This window comes from Chiroxiphia lanceolata, chromosome 8, assembly GCF_009829145.1.
Source record: "Chiroxiphia lanceolata isolate bChiLan1 chromosome 8, bChiLan1.pri, whole genome shotgun sequence".
NCBI lineage: Eukaryota > Metazoa > Chordata > Aves > Passeriformes > Pipridae > Chiroxiphia > Chiroxiphia lanceolata.
In genome coordinates this window covers 17,021,756-17,043,270 of record NC_045644.1, presented here as the reverse complement: position 1 = coordinate 17,043,270, position 21,515 = coordinate 17,021,756, and the positions used below count along the sequence as shown (strand labels likewise).

Here is a 21,515-nt window from a genome sequence, read left to right as displayed (position 1 = left end):
CCCTACAACATGAGTTTTTAAAGACTCTCAGTCTCAGATCCATGTGACTGGGAATTCTGGCTTAGGAGGTCTGGTATGTTTGGAAGCCTTCTGTGGAACTAACACTGGCTGATCTGCCCACAAAACCATCCTAGCTCTGGGGACTCAGAGTATTTAAGGCCCTTAGCTACCGAGCAAAACCTTACAACAGTATTCCCTGGAGCTGGACTGCTTGTGACTGTAAGGTTCATTGCATAGGTCACTAAGTAACTCCTGAAGGACTGAACACAAAGAACTCACAATGTGCTTGGTGCTAGGGAGGCATAAACCCAGGAGGCTATCCCAACATTAGGGACTTGCTGTTTGTAGGGTCCCTATTTCCAGGGCAGATGTTACATAAAAGTCCTAACTATATATATAGTATAGAGAGTATAAAGTTTTTGAGAAGTCTTCCTTTTAAATCATGAAGGTGCTTCTCATTAGAGTTATGGGCTCCTCTTTAAACAGACTGTGCAAGAGAGTGCTGAACTTTATCTCCAGAAATTGTAAACATATTGAAGGAAAAGTAGTGAAATGGTTCGTATGTGCTGTCATATTGCATGCCCCCGGAATAAGACTGGATATGTTGCCACACACTGTGTACATGGGCTGCCCGTTAGAGCAATTCACTGGAATTCAGGAGTCCAACCACTCTCTGTACCCTGTGCATCAGAACGTAAGTTACTGGTCAGAGCTCTAATTTACTACATGGTTTGTGACTTTCTTACCACAAAAACTTCATTCTCCCACATAGTGGTGTACTAGAGATCAACACAGTTGCACAAACCAGATTTTCTTTTTCTTACTGGTAATAGAAGAGTTTTTAGATTTGTGACCAAAACATTGTTGATAACACAGGGATGTTTCAGCTACTGCTGGACAGTGCTTACACATCTTCAGCCTTTTCTGTTTCTCAGACAAGACAGCTGACACCAACTGACCAAAGGGATATTCTACACCATATGCATATACATGTATATTCTATACCATACATCATGCTCAGCAATAAAAGCTGGGAGAAATTGTAGGAAGGGCATTTGTAGTTAAAGTCTCTGTCTTCCCAAGAAGTTGTTACACATGATGGAGCCCTGCTTTCACAGAAAGGGTTAAACACCTACCTGCTGATTGGAAGTAGTGAATTAATTCTTTATTTTGGTTTGCTTGTGCACACGACTTTTCCTTCATCTACTAAACTGTCTGCAGCTCAATCTATGCATTTTTGCACTGTTACTCTTCTGATTCTCTCCTCCATCCCACTGTGGGGGAGCAAGTGGCAGCATGGTGCTACCTACTAGGGTTAAACCACAACAACCAGAATCAATATATTCCCTTTTCAATGCCTCCAAACAACCATTAGCTTATGCCTGAGGTTAAATCCAGCCACAGGAAAAGATGATGAACAGATACAAATAACCTTTTTATCAATCTATATGGACAGGACAATTTCTTTCTTAAAGTGTACACACCCATGAATGATAACTGCAACTCTGAATTCAGAATACGGCTGGGTTCCTTGCTAATGCTAATGGCTCAGATAGTAACATCATTAAGTAACACTATGTAAATGCTTTCAGAAAGGATCACAGTATAACTGAACATGAACCTTCCACATCAGAAAATATCCTAAAGCTGCAGCATATTTCTTCCTTAAACAGAGACCAGTACAGTAAATCATGCCTAGACCACTACAGTAAATACAATCTCTGCTATCTACACAGGTTGTCAGTGGAATTGCAATTCAAGTTCCAGACCTCGGCTTTTTCTCTAATGTCTCACACCCTTTGGTTCAGAATCCAACAACAAAAATGTACACCACATAACACTGCCACCACAGAGATCCCCAAAGTGTGCAGTGCAAAGTGTGCTCGTACACAGAGCACTCACGTGCAGTCACTAGCCCAGCCTCCACAAAAAGATGCAGCCATATCAGCAGATCAGGGCGTCTGCTGCTGCTTCCAATTTCAAAGCTCAGTTCTAAAGCACATGACTCAGTTCTTTTAACCTTGCTTTCCGAGCTGTCAGAGGAATGTATATACTTATTCTTCTAAAGCACTCTCTACCCAGAACAAATAAAACCCAAACAAAATAAAAAGAAAAACCCTGCCAAAATAGGACACTGTACTGTACATATCTCTGTCTCCCACAGACAATGAGTGTATGTGAAGCTTAGTAACGTTGCTCAACATACTACTGAAATTCATTCAGATGCTACAGTTTGCCATCTGTACCTGTCCTTCTTACAGTATTTTAGTGTCTCTCCCATTTGATTCATCTAAAGAGAGAGTAATTAAAACTAGGAAGGGACACTCTTGGGGATAAAAATAAGACAACCATATCCAAGCATAAACTATACCATTATTGGAAAAAATGAGGTCAGTATCTGCATTAGTTAAGCGACCACTGAGAATTACGCACTGATTTTGTCATATTCCTGTTAAAGTTGGGCAAATCATAATATCCACAAGCATCACTTCTACCACTGTATGACTGACATACAACATTCTTTTGTTAGGGTATATCAGGTGACGATAAATCTCCAAATGCTTGAGTAACTTATGAAATATTCTAGGCATTAATTAAAAATTAATCGATAATGTACATTCTGTGCAAAACCATCTTTTAATGCAATGCATTTGTACCAAGAATTCTTTTGTCTGTTTAACTTCCAAAATTGATCAAACTAAATCAAATATGGGTATTCTTACTACACAGGAAGATGATCAGCATGGAAATTTAATATGCAACATCCATCCTCCAACAGGCATTTTCCAAATACACAATACCTGCATTATTTGAAATGATCCAATACTAGAAAGATGATGGATCCAAGAAAAGATCAACAATAAATCAGTAGTGAATTGTACATACTTAACCACACAGTGCTATGCTGACAGCTAGCTGTATAATGACAACAATAACAACCACATAGAGTACATATTCATTTCTCAGGTCCTGAACTAAGTCAGCCCGTGAGCAAGAGCACTTGGCAAATGAGGAACACTCTAAAAACAATTGCTTAGGCATTAAATTTGGATGCAGGCAGAACAGATTCCAACAAGAAAAAAAAGCCTGAAAAGGTGTTTGTTTTGTAATAAGAATCTATTCAGTTTAGCATGCATTTTAGTTTACTAAACTAACACATCTAGTTATTATGACACATAATGATTATGAAGGAAAACATCTGAAAACATGAAAACCTTTTTTAACTGTTAACTTCATATATGAGTACATAAACTACAGAATATTATATAGTATTAATAATTTTGCAATTCACCCTATATTTAAAGAGGATAGGGGTCAAAAAAATAAATCTTCATTACCTTTAAGCATTGTTCTTCCAGTTGATCCTCCAAAGATATTTAAAAGACCACTTCTTGCTCCTAATGATGTAGTTGCTTCTAGTAAAGCACCAGTTATATAGTTAGAGAGTGCAGTCCTCTGTAAAGTGGCACGATATTGACAGTAAGCATCTGCTACACATGGTTTTACACAAAACCCATCATCTTTGCAAATACAGACTGTAATAAATGTTGGGAGCTTTCTCCGAAGATGAGGAATATATTCAAAAATATCTTCTGCTCCCTCCTCTTCTTCTCTCACTGTACTGAAGATCTGTGAAGAATGCAAAAGCATAGACTGTTAGTTCATTTGCTTAAGATAATACAAAGAACACCAAACAATTCCAAATGACCATGACCATCCTGTAAAGTTGAACAACCTGCAAGATCTATGTATCCACAACTGATTTGTTAGGATTTTGAGCTGAGGTCCCAAAAAGGGTATTTAAATAAGATGTCATTCTGGCTTTCAATCTATGGTTACAAGCATTCTAATGAAAACCAGTTTTAAGGATAACCATTAGACTAAAAAAAGGCCACATCAATATACCTGGTTGACATTTAAAACAAAGAATATGCACAAAATTGCTTATAAGACTATTAAATCTACTGTCCTTCCAGAAAACTCTTAAAAGATATCAGTAGCAGAAAAAACAGATCAACTCAGGGTTGGCACTTTTTCTTGCTGAGTGGGGTGGGGTTTTGCAAACAGAAATGGTTTTAAGCACTCTGAGCCCTCTTTCAAAATGTTCTGGTGTCACGTTCATTGCGTTACTTCCAGCCTACGCACAGGTCCTCCATCTAATATTGGTTTAGTACTCTTTTTCCAATATTTGTGATAACACACTAATGAACTTCAGCCTGTGGCTTAGCAACTAAGTAATGTTTGCTTATTTAAAAGAGTCTAATGATCAAAGCAAGAATCTGGAAGAAATCTTTTCATTTAGTATACAAGGAGAGCCTTGATTCTTTTCATTCTTGTATGCTGACTTACTGATTAACATTAAGAATTTGTTTCAATGATCTGTGCTTGGTAATTACAAAGTGCAAACTACCAAACTAAAAATTAATACAGGGAAAGGTCACTAACTGTCACTAGGACAGGTGCTATGACAATTTTCATGAGGTTGTTCCCCATCAGTTCTTACATGCAAAGAAGAAATAAGCTGATGACTTCATGATAGTTTTTTGTAATTAATGCCTTGTTTCTCATTGCCATCCTTCCCCACACATAAACAAATTACAGCTATCCATCAACATGGCAGAAACAGCAAAACAGCATCCACTCCTACAAAGCAAGCACACATGTGCTCAGTCAGATGATAAGAAACTGTTTGCACAGTCCGTGCACGCCACATGTCAGAGGCACTGGCACCCTCACCACAGGACATACACGTGCCCAGCCATGTATCCAAGGAGTGAAGTGGCTCCTGGTTCAGGGATCTGCACACCCATCCACTTCTGCCCTAAGACTGGGATCTACCCTGTAACTGAGGAGGGTTCGAATGCCCTGCTCCCACAAGGGATCTGACCCTCCAGTAACAGAAGCTGTGAATGATGACATTTACTTTTCATCCAGGTAAATAAACTGCAGAAAATCAAATACCATCCAGTATATTAAAGCACATATTTGTTATCTTAGCTTTAATTTTTGTATTAACCGTTTCTTGGGGAAAACAGTAAAATTTTATATTGAAAATATAATTATTAATTAGTAATGTAATTCAATTATTTGAAAGAGAACACTGATGTATTTATTAACATAAAACAAAAATCAAAACTTTCACATGTTGACTATGGCTATATAACTCAATTCCATTAAAATATGGCTTCTGTAACCTTACACAGTGAAATGCCGTGGTATATATCTTTTTTCTCCTCTCCCTGCAAATATTCCAGAATTTGTTTGGTCTGAGGCTTCTAGAAACATTACACCTCTGCTTGAGCATCTTTGTCTTCTTTTTTTTGGTATATGAATTTTATGGACTCAGACTGTCAGTAAGAACACATCTCTACCATTATTCAGAAAGCAAGCGCACTCAAAGTGGATGGGATATGTGCAGATCTTTTAATCAAATAAGTGTCTGCAAGAAACAGTACCTTTTCAAAAGGTGTACTGTGAAATAGTAAACCTGCCTTATGCCTGGATTATGAGTGTGTCACACACAGCAGACATAATTAGTCTTTTTAGCTTGTTTAAAAAAATATTTAGTTAATGAATATAATTTAACTTCTCAAAACTGCAGTTACCATCCAAAATATTTTTAAAATTGGGTTCTGCAACTTATAAAGGCATGTTCTGTTGCCTACACAACTAAAATTTCTTTCAGCTGCCAAAGCAAAGAAACCATTTGTTGACAGAAGTCGGCGACAGTGTTTTGCTGGAGAGATTATACATAGAATAATGGTGTTAATCTCTTCTGTATAAAGTAGACTTCAGGGCACTAGTTGTCTCCAAAGACTCTGCACTTCATGTAACATTTTCAAATTCTGTTTGTTTTCATGTATTAAAGTTCTGCATGTGTTACCCCTGCTGCACACTGATGAGGTTACAAAAAAATACAGAAAAAATACAATGCGTATACTTGTCAGCCACTGAAAAGAACTGAAACAATCAGAATAGCAACATATCTCTCAGGTAACTGATAGGGGAAATCACCTTTCAGAAAGTTTGCACCGGGGAACTGGGGGAACCTTAACCTTGCCTGGGAGACAGAGAAGTTTATTCCAAGCCAGGGCTTACAGTTCATCCTCGCAGATGGAGTTATATTGATCCGTATCACTACCAAAGAATTACTAACATAATCAAACAAGAATGTGAACAAACAAGAGTAAAATACGGCACTAAACTGACAGCTACCTGTCAAAAAGCAACGATTCACAAGGGCATATCACTCTTGATTCACTTTTGCCTTACATACCAAATTAAAGATTTCAAAGCCATCTGCAGTCTGATGCTGCCATGTCTCACCTACTACATATCAAGCAGTAACTCACAAGAAACTTGGGACAGTATCTGAATCTAAAAGTGTTGTGATATTAAATGTACTGCAGTGAGCACACATGTAAATGGTAACGTTTATACGCAACTATAGTACTTCAAGATTTACTTTGGACAACAAAAGTGTGCATTCTAACACTTTTTCTTTTATCTTTTTTTCCCAAAATACTTTTAAAATAAGAAATAAGCTGAAACAGGAAACTCCACATACACCAACATTCCAATGAAAGTATACTATGGCTTCAATAGATTTTTACTTTTTTTCTATTTTTTTAGGCAGATTTTAACGGTAAGTAAAAGGAAAATGAAAATTATTTTCAACATAAAATTTTTCAGACTACTACAAAAAAATCTCCATCCTCGAATTCAAAATGAAAATTAGCATTAAAATAAAGATTAAATTCAGGCAGAATTCCATCCTACAACCAAGTCCATATTTGGAAAATAAATGGAAAAACAGATTTTTCAGCTCTTAATAATGTATGCAACAAATCATCAAAACTTTACTTTAAAAAAAACCTTAGTTTTGCTTGTAGTAACTTAAAATGGTATCTGCAAGTTAACTTATTGATAACCTTCAGGCAATAAAACTTTCTTACAGTGACAACAGACATATTTTGTCAAGATATTAAAAATATCTTTAAAAATAACTATAAGAACAAGTAACTCATGGTGGTCTTGAAACTATTCCTTACTTTTCTCTTACTTTTTTCCTGTTTAACCATCACTGCAACTGCAAATTGCAATATGTCCTTTTCTCCATACACATTAAGCTTACTACGCAGAAATGGCAGAAACCTAAACACCGTAGCTCCTTATTGCCCTACAGTTTACAACAGATATTTCCCCAAAATTTAGCTGGAGTTCAAGGGTGCTGCTGTACTGCAAATATTGGATATGGCAGTTCATAAAAAATAATTGTTCTGATTTCTTACTTAAACATACGTGCATCTTTTATTGTGATCTTTTCTTTCTCTTTTCGTATTTTTTCTGCCTCAGGTATTTAGCTTAAAACTTGGAGGCATATTATCATGTTGCCAAACATCAAGCAGATGCTTAGTGCATATGAAACCCCAAAACTGGAATTATCCCCACCAAAAATTCCCATTATAAGAGGGCAAGCTTAATTTCTCTAACTTTATTATAATAATAAAGAATATGTGTACCCAAGAAGTTCATCACAAAGAACAGTCGTTGAAAACGATGCTTATTGATACGCTATAAAAATAAGAGAAAACAGGGTGTAATGGGGCTTTAATATTTTACTGCATCTGTCCAAACTCTCTCTAAAAACATCAATCAATATATCCTGAATGACCAAAATGAAATGCTGAAATGCAGGAGGTGTGTGTGTGTATGCTCAGGTGGTACTATGCATTTCAGTCTGATTTCCTGGCTGTTCACCCACAGAGTGCTTTTGTGATGGAGGGCTGCTGACAGCCCATGCCCAGCCTTCCTGCGACACAAAGCCTTCATTTGTTGCATGTTTTTAAAGGAATTTTAAATGCCTGTAAACCAGAATGGTATATTAACAAGTAGTAACACTCAGGACAGTATGCCTTAAAGATCACTTAAGTATCTCCTTTGAAAACACAAAGGTTTTACAGAACATACAAGTCTAAACACAATTAGCATCACAGGAAATGCTGCTCTTTCCAAATTTGTTCTGTTCCAAGAAAAATTACATTAAAATGAGGAAATTCTGATGGTGATTTTTCATTTAGGCTCTGCACATTTTTTTAGAAGAAAACTCTTACTAATATTGACCAAATGAAGCTAACAATGATCCCTTGGAAGACGTGACCAAGGACCATTCCAATTGCTTTTACATGTATTTATTCTACTATGTAATTCAAACAACTATAGCATGGAATGGTCCATAACAGCATATAGTCTGTTATGAAGAAAGCACCTTTGGCAGAAAGAAACTAATATGTCAGGTGAACTTGCATGGAGGGGAGAGGGCTGAAAGGAGAAACACACATACCAGAATAAGAATTTGCTCAGAACAGAAGAATGAGGCATTAATGCACAGCTGATCAATACTTCAGTTTTATGTCTTAAAAAATGGCACTTCAGCATCACACCTTGGAGCATTTACTCATAAAATTTAAAAAAGAGGTGATAGCGACAGTCAAATTTCCAAAGTTTTGGGTTTTCTCAGCTTTATCTCCTTCAGGTTATGACAACAGCCACAATGATTAGCACATGACATTTCAAGATCACTGCTGAAGTACAAACTCATAGACTACGAAATGCTTTTTTGTAATGATGTTGCCTACCTAGAGCCAGCACTTGTCAGTGGCCAGTTCCTTCTAAGGATATTCGGATATTGTGGGACTGAGGTTTTTTTTAAAAAAATGAAACAATAGTCCCCTATTACTCCCTACTATTATCACCTTTTGGAAAAAATGGTATTAGAAGTAGAAATAAACAAATTTTGTAATGACTTTTCTATTAATAAATTACTTTCCCCAACATTCTTACCTGAAAAATTGTTCATCTAAGTAATCTAAAAGCACCACCCAACATTATTCTGCTTAAACAAGAGAGAGGCCAGTAGTCCAAGGAACATTTCTTTTAGTTACAAATACAAAAGCCACTTTGGACATGAATATTTTCAACATTTATCTTTGACCTAATTCATCATGAAAGAACCACTCATTTAAATACTCCCTGAATAATGTTGTTAACCGCTTGACTTTCAAAGATGCTGCAACAAACGTCTATTGGGATCTGCAGAAATGATGAAATCTAGGAAAAAAGGTCTGCCACTGATCTGGGATTTAAAGGCAAGTCTTGAGAACCCATACAGATTTCTAGGCCAAAACAGAATAATTACTGACCTTGTTTCTAATCTAGTTCAATAGTTTCAAAAATAAGTCTTCCTGTGCAAAAATAGAAGTGAATCACACTATTTAGTACAGCCAATACTCCACTTTTCATTTACAGTTATCTAGTCTGAGTAATCATTCCAGGTGCAAAGACACTTGGACATCCTGGAAAAGCACTGCAGCTTTCCAACTTAAACTAGCTCCAAACAAATTTCCCATTTCACAGCACTGCCTAAGCCAGAGATCCCATTACTGAGAAGGTTTACTTGCTTATTGCTTACAGCACTACTGAAGCCAGTTACAGTGCTTCCTTCATCAGCTTCCCTTCTGCACTCACAAAGCTCAGAGATCTCTGCAGAGAAATTCACAATAAAATTTAGTTCAGAAGACAGAAAGAGACCAGATTCAGTACAGAAGGGTATTTGCAATGTTAAGGGAAAAAAAAGATCTCTTAATAAAAGAACACTTTAAGATCTACAGCAAAAATGGTTGTATCCTATCTTCTATTGCTACTGCTAAAGCCACCAACTAAAACTTTGAAAAATATTTTACTTTAATTGCAACAAAATATAGGTGAAAGACTGCCTAAAAGGAAAAATATTTTATATTAAACAGTAAGTTAACAAACATCTCTAAGTAATGTCAATCCAACTCAGACTTTCCCTGCAAAAAGTCAACCCTTTGGCAAAATTACAAATATATAAAAACACCTTTTCTAAAAAAAAAAAAAAAAAAATAAAATAAAAAAAAATTGGTAAATGTACCTTTTTTTTTTTTGGCAATTTTACAACATTTGTTGGTTTCAGGACAGTTAACCTGTTCCAGGACAGAAGTTGAATGTTATCACACATTAAGCACGGGTTCAAAAGCTTCCAGCCACAAAATTACATTTAAAACAAATAAAGAAAGTAACAGCAGGAGAGACTGGATGTGACCAAGTATAGGGTTCAATTGTGTCTCACTACAAATGTTCTGCACTCAAAAAGATCAAAGATTGACGATTCCTACATGACTTTCATGGAAGACAAAGAAAGAGGTATCGCAATTTTAGTGTGTATACTTCTCTGATTTTCAGGAAGAAAGAAATCTTTAATTCCTGGGCTTTCTAATATATGAATCTCTTGTGACAATTTCTGATTATGTATCAATTACAAGAACTGAAATATAAACACTGAATGCATTTCCTGTTATGCCTAGAATAATGTATACACTTGTTTTTCTTTCTATTATGTTTCTATTATCACCAAGACATGCCAGAGCCCCATATCTAAAATGGTTGTGCAAGTTCTTCAAAGCCAAGGGATATTACTGTGTTTGACAAAGCCGATGTTACAGCAGAAAGGTCTGCTCTGTCAGCACTGTTTCTTAGCTCTGTTCACTGAAAAGCCTTGTTCACTTTAGCAATCCAATAGGTGAGGCCTTCAGAAGTCCTTTCAAGAAACTGAACATTTTGGTAAGTATTTTTCAGTGTTTGGAGTACAAAAGCTAGACATTCAGACTCTTAGAACATTATCTTCTTCACGGTATTTAGTCGTCTGTGACCAAATAAGCACAAGCCAAGAGATCTGATCAAATTTTTGGCTATGTGTCTCACTGAGTTCTGGTATTTTATAAGAACAAGTAGGGTTACAGATAAAATCTGTGGTCAATCAAATTCCATTCCTAACTTACTATTCAAGATGAAGTAGATGATGACAAAGTCATCCACAAGCTTTACTAAATTGTACCATCACTGAAATTTGCAAGAGATTCACTACCTATCTCGAGCTTCTCTGATTTCTTGTTTGTCATGACACTCTAATGCAGCATGTATCTCTAGGTGCACTGCAGTAAATACTGAAACAGTTATCTGGAAACAACTGCAGTTTTGCAAGTTGGCGTCAAACTCAAAAATTCCCATGGTTTCTCTCCCAGCATCTCGTGATCCAACTTTTTTGGCTAACGGGCAACATTCTTAAAGTATGAACAACCATAAAATAAAATAAAATATTATATATACTTGTACATACACATGTTCTTCATACTCAACGGTATTTGGAGATGTATCTGAATGTCACCCTTCAAGTGGCTTTGCAAGCCAACAACTGCCCCACAAAGCAGAACTGACAGCAGTTTCAGCAATGGCACTTGCCATCTAGCCTGCCTGCAGCTTTACCAACAGGAGAAAAAGAACTGTCACCTGAAGCAACTCTTGCCAAAACACAGTCATTTGGTGCAGGTTTGCATTTGTGTTCGAGAAACAGAAGTAAAAGGCTGTTTTGACAACTGATCAGCAAGAAAGATGGAGCTATAAACACACATTTACAGCGAAATACATGCAATTCAGTAAACACTGTTCAGAATATCAGGGGTTAACAGTGTTCTCTTCATCTTAACTTGCTCATTTCTTGATCTATGTATTTTCACATGGTGCTTAAACAGAATTTCTCGACTGCTGAGATGCCACTTTTTGTAATGGAAAAATTCCTTAAAATATCCCCAGTCTGCTGAAATGTTGTTCTGTATTTGAAAAAACTGCCTAGAAAACAAGAGAATACAGTGCCATGGTACAATCTGAAGTGTACCTCAGATACTAGAAATACTGTGTTGTCTTGGGGGATGGGGGCAGAGGCAAGGAGAAAGCCTTCCTCGAAATATAGACACACAGTAATCAATACCACTACAATTTTGCCCAGTACTTGACAAATGCAGTATTTACTATAAGGTGGTTCAGGCATGTTCGGGGTGGTGTGGTTCACAAGTGTTGTTCATCTTTTGCCTGGGACACTATAAGGAAGAAAAGCAGGAACTGCTTTGAGAATGCAAGAAATGGAAAGATTTGTTCACTGCAGCAGCACACTAGCATGGAAGCATCAGGAAAGACAAAGGAAGAGATTTCTGAGTAGATAGCTGTAACTTAAGCATTGCTGCATTAAGGATGCTGAAGATAGTGAAGGACCTAGAGAAAAAGCCATACGAGGAGCAGCTGAGGTCACCTGGCTCGCTCAGCCAAGGAGAAGAGGAGATTGAGGGGAGATTTCATCACAGTCTACAACTTCCTTGTGAGGGGAAGAGGAGGGGTAAACACTACCTCTTCTCTCTGGTGACCAGTGACAGGACCTGAGGGAATGGCAGGAAGCTGCCAGGGGAAGTTTAGGTTTGATATTAGGAAAAGGTTCTTCACCCAGAGGGTGGTTGGGCATTGGAACAGGCTCCCAGGGGAAGTGGTCACAGCACCAAGCCTGACAGAGCTCCAGAACTGTCTAGACAACGCTCTAAGTCACTTGGTGTGATTCTTAGGGATGGTCCTGTGGAGGGCCAGGAGTTGGACTTTGATGATCCTTGTGGGTCCCTTCCAACTCAGGATATTCTACAATTTGATGCTTTGAATGCAGTCAACAGGAGTCAGTAAAAGAGGAAAGAAAGGAAATACAGTTAAATTAACTACACTGGGGTTTTCCTTTAGTTTTTTGTTGGGTTTGGGGACTTTTCTTTTTTTGCATTATGTTCTTTTTTTTCAAGACTGTGATTTTACAAAAAGATCTGTCTTTGCATAATTTGCAGTTGTGGGCACTGAATAAAAGCAAACTCTGTATTTTATGCCCTCACTTCTCAGGAACTGGTGAGGGGAATAGGAGTGGACATGATGCCAAGACACAGTCTAGCATATACTATCACTTTCTGCTTACAATAGGAATAAACCTATCAGGTCCAAAGAAGTTGCTCTCTTTGGGGCAGGGTGTGTACAACTGGCAGAGGAGGTTCATGTATTAGAGTCTGTCCAGTCCCCTTACACATCTGAAGGAAAGAACACATTACAGAAAAGGAATAATGGTCTTCAGGCACCTCTTCATCATAGGGGTCGATGCTTGTCCCAGCACACTCATAACAAACTCTAATTCACTCATGGCTTTTCCAGTAATGTCCAGTGTTACAGAAGGACTTTCACTGCATGAGACCCAGATATATTCCTTTGCTTTTCTGTCCTCCCTGAATACCCTTCCAGCAGCTGTCTTGTCAATATCCTTGTTGCACTGTCTGTTCTCAAAGGCTTTTCAAACTTTTGTGCTCTCTTCAAGGGTGAGGGAGACAAAGATCTTTACAATGTCAGGACCGAGTGCAAGACAACAGTACTGTGCTACAGAGCAATAATACTCATCAGCAATTTTTGCTGTGTATTAAATTCTAGACAGTAAGTTGTAACTGGGCAAAATGGCCCAGAGCAGCAGAGGACACACAGGAAAACAGATGAGTTGACCCTGGTAGCATGGAGAGTCGTGTCGATGGCAGTTGGAAGGCTGCCAAAAGAGTCCAAATACTAATATTAATTTACTGATGTTATTTGAACTTTGTACAGCTTCAATTGCAATTACAGAACATGCATTACATCACCAGCCAATATTTTGTATGAATTGCATCCTGTTAAGGATGAGATAATTTCAAGGAGCAGAAACTGAATTTAATTTGGATGAAACCGTCTTGCACAGGCAATCCTTAAGCACAGCTCATCATTCTTCAGAATAGCCACCCCTACTCAGCTCTGGTACACGACCACTGTCTTCAGTAGGGAATTTTTTTCATTTGTTATCATATGAAAATGATGATGCAGTTTTTAAAAATGCATTTGAGAGCTGGATTTATTTATGACCAGAAACTAAAACGGCAGGTCCAAACTTCCAGCAAATCATCATCTTCACTTTTGATAAAACTTGGTTGCTATTACTTATTAATTTTCTATTTCTGTAAGGTAATGTTACTAATTTTAATAAACCTTACCAAAGGAAAGATGGACTTCACGGATTTGAAAGAGAAAAAAAGCAGTTTGGTCTAATTGGAACACATATTTAACACAGCATCACCAAGCCCAGAGAGTCCTGCTTTTAAAGAATCATGGCAGATTCTTTACTTTGGATCCAAATAACTACTAAGAAGAATCAACTTAAGATATAAAACAGAGGCTGAGACAGGCATTAACTGTCAGTTGAAAGATTTTCCATCAATACTTGAAATTTCAATTTGATTAAGAAGCAAATGAAAGGATGAGACCAAACACAACATAAGAGCTCTTCACATCACTTTCCAGCAATGTGAAACAGTGAGAGAGACCTCTGTAATCTTACCCAGAAAAGGACAAAAATATCACTTTCTGGTCAGACAGGTCAGCTATTTATACTTCTGTTGGTACAAAAGTGTATGTGAAAAAATATATCTTTTAATAGTTATTAATTATTTTATTACTAAGTTCACTTGCTAACTTTTTCATTTTAAATCATAATATTTATATTTTGTAGCACTTCTCAACATATTGAGTTAAACATCTGTTTACTGTTCTATCCTTATCAATTCTTCATACAGCCAGTATTCTCTTTTATTTCCTGAGTGTTTATTTACTTCCTCCAAACTTCTGTCAACAAATTCACTTACAAACAATACGCTGTCTTAGTAACTAAATAATTGAAATTAATCTATTCAAACCTATGTTTGAATCTATGTTATTTCCACATAACTAATGCACACAATGGGATTTTTAATGAAAAGCTGATAGTTTTACTAGTCTGATGTGGGTCACATCTTTGAACATCTGATCACATGGATTGGAATTTCTTGAGTTTCAGCTTTCAAAATTGCCTATTGTGTGTTTACCATAAAAGTATATGCCCGACACATTACTACTTTTTAAAAATATATTTTAATAATAACTTTTGAGATGTCTTACTGATAAAAAAATAATTCATAGTCCAACCACACAGACATTAGTATATTAAATGTGTCATGATTCAATAATTTCAACTTAAGAGAGATGCAAATTTCCATTGTAAATTCCATACATCTTTGGTACTTCAAACTGTAATGGGATGCTACTATGACAGTGGGTCACTGAGCTTTCTAAATGCCAGCAAAAAATACTATGAAATTCTAACAGAAGCCACGAAAAACTCTATTTAATACACCCTTGAAGGCTTACTTCTTCAAAGGTAGAAAAAAATTATTTCAATTAGGTCATTAAACATTTCAAACAGGCACCATGTTCATATTTTTCATTTCTAAAATACTGACGGTGTGATAGGTGCATTCAAGACAGGTGAACACTGAGCAATCAAAGTAGAGGAACCCAACAGCCACCTTATTTTTTTTTAACTATTATTTTATATGTGGAGTGATAACAAGTCTAGATTTTCTCTAAGAAATGGACAAAAAAGCCCTGCACACATCAGGTACAGGCAGAAATCTGTATGGTTTTGTACCTTAGTAACAACTTCCCATTAGAGGAAAGGCTTCCACAGAACTCACACATTTAAAAATAGCTGCATTCCCACTCATGTGAAGTGATTATTTAAACAACTTCGAAAGATGAGCTTCCTGAATCACAAACTGACAATAAGCATGAGGGGTAACACACAGGACAGAAAAAAAAAAAAACCACTTAAGAGATCTCCTGTCAATGTGACCATCTTAAAAACAAAGAACCAAAAAGACAACCTAAAAATTCTAGCTGTTGAAGACCATATCTCACCATCCCTTACATGTTTGGTTTCTCATCCTCTTTCTAGAATCTCATCTATTTGTCAAAGTTCACTATAGCTACTTCTGCAAAACTCTGGCTTTACCTGTTCTTTAAAAATACTTTAATACGTATACCTAAATAACTGATTCAGAAAGCATATAGTCTGTTCCATTCCTGTATCTCTCATATTAAAATTCGTAAGATAATCAATGGTAAGGGGTAAAGTTCACAGCACTGCTAATTCAGTTTTTACACAGTGCAATGTTGCACCCCGGTGACTAAAGCAACTGCTTAGAATTGCTTATGAAGGTCTCCAGCTCAGAGTAAACGTGCCAAAGCTCCAACACAAAGTACATGTAATAAAACCATCTTTGTAGTTATTATTTCTACCAAAAAAGGCTCATATTGGGATTTTATTGTACTATACATTTTGGATTTACATTGAAAGGTGGATGTTTTCAAATCTATCAGAAACAGTCCACAGTTCTATAGTCAGAAATCTAAGTATTCCATAAACGTGAAGTGCAACAGAACCTTACTGTATCTCTAAATATTTTCATTTATAACCAATTGTAAATGATATTGTTGTAAAAGATTGGTAGGTGAATTACTACAGTTGTAAAATTTATGCATCCTATCCATGGCATATAGCTAATAAAAGAGCAACTTTTCCTTAGCACAGGAAACTTGGTTCTCATTTTCTAATTTTGCAGACACTGAATCCATGCCTATTTGTTTGCTTGTACTTCAGCTGCTGGGTTCATAGGGTCACATGAATAATTATAAGATTATTTTGGATAGTAGTTAGGGGCCAGGAAATTCTCAGAGTTTTCATGACTGAATTGTTTAATAGACTTTTAGGTCAGGCTACAGAACATGATTTCATGAAACAAAATAACTTTGTTCTATAAAGAGGCATTTTCCACTTTAAGGTTTTTTTAAATTACCCAGAAATAGAAAAGGCATCATTGCTTGCCTAAAGTAACAACATAATATTGATACTTTGAACTTAATTTTTAAATAACATGTCTAATTTTACTTCACTGATATAAAGTGAGCCTTCATTCATCACTGCTCACAATGAATGACACCTAATGACAACCCCCCAAAAAATAAAAAAGGGCTACCTTGTAAATGCTTTGAATAAAATTTTTGTTAAAACTAAGCAATCACAATAATACATCACAGTACAATGAAGTACGTTGGTACCCTGAATCAGGAACATAGTACCTTCAACACTATTCATCTTGCTTAGTCATTAGCTGCTAAGGAAGACTGTGCTGTATCTACAGAAAGTTTCTAAAGTTTAAGAAAGCTGAAAATATTAAGACAGTGTGAACAACTAATACACAGTGCAGTAAGCTAAAGAAATAACTTCCTGTTTTCCTTGTTTCCAGATGGTGTGTTCAACCACTGCCTTAAACTTAATAACTGTTCTGCAGAATGCAGTACATTCAATTTTCATATCATATTTTTATTTTATGATACAATTTTGATAATACATACCTAATATACACCAATAGCCATACTTACATTAATTAAGTATAGAATAAAACTGTACCTACCAAAATAAATGTTTCTGAGTATCATCAGACTCTGCTAAAAAGATGAAAGGATGGTAACACTATGACTAAGTTAAAATTGATGGTGTCTGCAAATAGAGTTTTGGAAGCCAATTCCAAGATCTATACACAGGACATTGATTTGTATTTCCAGTTCAGTTCTAGTTGCCTGAAAATCACAAAATAAATAATCTAATGTTCTGCAATTTTCAAAAGTTCTAATTCCTTCATCACATTTAAACATGCTTTTTAAAGTAAATATGCTTGTTCTAAGAGAAGAGAACGAGTATGAGAGAGAAAGAGCAAGTGATGGAACAAGGGAGAGGGAATGAGAGCGCATTCCTTCCGTATTTAAATACAGAATTACACTTTTAATTGTTGATGAAGTAAGTTTCTGCAGGATCAGAGTATATGCTCTCCTTTCTTTTCCCACTGGAATGGAATGCCACTGGAGGCTTCATTTTCAGAATTTAAGGCATCTGGCTTAAGACCAGAAGAACAAAAATATTTTAAATTAACTTTCCTTATTCTCTGGGGATTGTTACAGACCCAGGGACTACAGTTTAGTCATCCATGAGATTTATTTTGCTTTAGCATTAGCTTCAACTAAACTTTGTATATACAAGAGCTTCCTTACGAAAATTCATAGCCACTCTGCTCACTGTAATCATTTTTATAAATTGCAATTATATTACACTGAATTACATGCGTAAGTGACCTGTGTGTACGCTCAACCTCTCAAAATGAAGGATAAAACTTAAATTCCTATTATAAGCTTCTCTTTCATACTATCACACCAGTTTTGAGAAAACTTTGTCTCATTTATCTGTAAGTACACATGCCCAATTTGGGATTCTTTAAACTTTTACAAAAGTTTTTCACCTTAGTGAGAAATAACAGCTTTGGAAGAACTGAGTACAGATTTGTTTTGAATTAAACTGCAGCAAGTTTTCACGTACATAATAAAGTATTCATGTACTTTATTAAGTAAGCAAAAACCGTTGTTTGCTCTCATTTTAAATAATTATCATAGAAGAAAGGAAAAATGTTGGAAGTATTGTATGTTTCCATGAAAGCCTAGTAGTAGCATAACATTTTACTGAAGTCCCAAATACCTACAACTTGACAAGTACACTCTAAAGGTCTTTAGAGAGCATTTTTGTCACAGTATCATCGTTCTGAGAATAAGCAGGAAGAATTTTTGTTCAAATAATGCTACTATAAGAACTGGAGGGGATAAAAAAACCCCAGAAAAAATACTGTTATAAAGGTTATATTTACTGTAGTAGAGAAGAAATAAGCAGAGATAATTTCTGAACCCTTATTTTCTCAGTCACATCCAGAACAACTATTCCATTGAGGGTAAAGTTTACATACATTTTTTATAACAGAGGTCTCATCAAACCCCAAATCTACATTAAATATGTAAACCTATTATAATACTAGCATAGAAAAGGGCAATCCCGTGGTGAAAAAAAGTAATTTCCATCTGAGACACATAATTCTAAAACCTATTTAAAACTGAATCTTTATATTCCAAAAATTATTTTACCAATTGTACTAATACATTCTTCTACAATGAAATCTGCCTTTGAAGATTTATCTATCAAAGACCACATGAAAACAGAAAATGAAGCAATGATGGAGGCTTAGCTGCTTATGAAAATTTAAAATGTAAAGCTTGGGCATTAGTTTAGTTTTAGTAAAATAACTGATACAAAAAACACACTTGCTGAGAGCCATGACCTCTCTCTAAATTAATAGAGCAGTAAGAACAAGTAAAGATGGCAACAAATACAATTCCATAAACTAAGTTAGGATGGTTTTGATAACTGAATATGTCCTTGACAAATGTGTGACTGTAATTCAACATTTTAGTCTAGTCACTTTTTTTTCTTTTAATCTTCTGACTGGCTAACTACGTATTTACTTTATTAATTTACTTTATTCACAGGGCGTTACTCCTCTGGACTTACTAAGACATCAGCTAAAGCCCATATTCACATACCTGCTACTTATCAATATGGTCATTTAATAAACTGTCGTATCTGTATATCCCACAGTTCACCTTTTTTATCACTGTTTACACACTTTAAAACGGTAACTTTATCTTCCTATGCATTTATTATGCTCCTTGGAAGATAAGTCCCACAGCTTAATGCTGTCAGACATTATCACAGTATATGTGATTTTTAGCATTATTTATAATGTATCAACCTTCAGTTCCCCTTTGTTTTATCACTGCGTAGCAGCACAAAGAAACAATAGATATTTTGACTCTTTACTCAAGACCTCAAAGCTTTGTCATAATGTTCCCAGGTTATTAGCTTTTAACATAATAAAGCTACAACACTAAACTACAAAGGTACCAGAGAGAAAAAACTCCTCTTGCTACTTAAGTGAAAATAAGACAAGTTGTCATTGAGATACAGAGTTTGTGTTCATTAAGTGTAACCATCACAACTTACTCTTACTAATTATCAGAGCTTATGCACAAAAAACCCCAAACATTATTGTGTTAATTTTAGAAGTAGGTACTTCTTAAGTTAGTAGTTGGCACTTCATTAACCAACCTACAGAATAAAGTGCTTGCACTAAGTCAAAAGCACTGTTCATAGTTTAAATTCCTGAAACATAGTACTTTACTGGAAGATTAATCCAGTACATTTAAACATTAGACAATTTCCAAGTTTTTTAGACTATTTAAAAGTACAACATATGTTTAAGTAAAGGAAACAATTATGTCACTATCATCACTATTGTGTAGTGAGTTGCCTATAATTTTAGCTTCACATGCACATGATGGGAAAATAAGACACAACAGTACTTTTAGCATTTATAAAAACATACATACTAATCAAATGTCCTCCTGATCGCATTTCTAATGAACATTTTTCAATTGATTACACTAGGTATAGAATTTGCTTTCATTTATATTCTACTGAATATTCAAAAAACCAAATCTTATATATATTCCCTTTATGATTTCAATGTACTTTACTAAAAAATAGCAAATGTTTTCTATAAATCCTTGCTGTGCATGCAATATTTCTTCATCAAGTCCCAGTAAGAATCAGGTATTCACTGGGGGTGTTTAATGCCAACTTCTTTAACTGTATCTAAGTATTTTACCAAAACAACAAGATAAGAAAAAGAAAAGCCTATAATTATATTACTTAATTTATAGAGTTAGAATCCAATACTAAGCAACCAAGTAGACTTTTATAACTTCAAGTACTAAAATTCTGTAAGTGGCTTTACAATCAATTAAACACAATAAGGTAGTAAACATTCACATGCAGTATGCCTATTTTAAATAAAAAAGAAAAAACCAGACTTTTCATAATTACTAATTGGTTACACCTGCAGGGTAAGTATTGACTGAAAGAGAAATGTTCCAGAAAGAAATATCTTGCTTATTAAATCAAGAATATATTTTTCTCCAGCACTACATTCTTCTTTCTGATGAAGGAAAGTTCTCCTGTTATTCCTCTAGTAAGAAAAACTATTTTATACTTTATATTACATGAACCATACCTTTTCCCCTTGTGCTTCACCATGTCCACATGATATCAACTTGTAGGAAAAATGACAGAATTGTACAGAAATTGAAACAAGCAGACAAGTAGAAACTGCAAGTTAGCTTCCAGCAATACAAGATGACAGTCTGTTCTTGTCTACAGAGACTGCCTAAGAGCCTGGAGAGAAAAGAAGTGCGTTGCCAAATCTTAATCCCGTTGCTGCATTTCACATGGTGCTGCCTCACCTCTGCAGCTCCTACAAGTGTACTTTCCCAAAAGTCAGTGGAAATCTGTTCCTTGTAAAAACTCCATAAGCGTTTCAGTTTAATCACAGACACGCAGATAATAAAATCTGAAACATTTAATATTTAATTTTGCTGACCTACTGGAGCTTGTGTTTACATTACTGCAAATGAAATGATGCAATGCTAAATTTATCTGAAAGCACCATCTTAGTCTCTTATTATTGTATGAATTTATAGCAAAAAACTACTTTACAGTGCCAGCAATTAAGCAATTCCTAAAATGTATTTATAAATACAGAAAATAATGTCACTGGCATAATGTAAACTCACCGTAAGTAAAAGCACAAAAATTCTTCCCACATTAGACTTCTCATCTCTAAGCTACTAATACAATTATATTACTGCAGAAAATATACAGATTAATAGGAAAAAAACTTTGAGACAAATTATATAAACACAAGAGGATTATTTCTAATTACAGTTCTCTTGAATCAGTTCCCAAGCTCACTGCT

General features: G+C 35.6%; 1 protein-coding gene across 5 annotated transcripts in view; it reads right to left on the bottom strand.

Moving 5' to 3' along the window:
• The window catches only part of PLCE1 (phospholipase C epsilon 1), a 146,282-nt gene that overhangs the window by 78,796 nt on the left and 45,971 nt on the right, over window positions 1-21,515 (bottom strand). For all 5 annotated transcript variants that reach the window (XM_032694213.1, XM_032694215.1, XM_032694216.1 and 2 more), the window contains exon 3: window positions 3,339-3,630. In XM_032694213.1, the coding sequence (XP_032550104.1) occupies window positions 3,339-3,630 (292 nt within the window). The remainder of the gene's footprint in view (window positions 1-3,338; window positions 3,631-21,515) is intronic.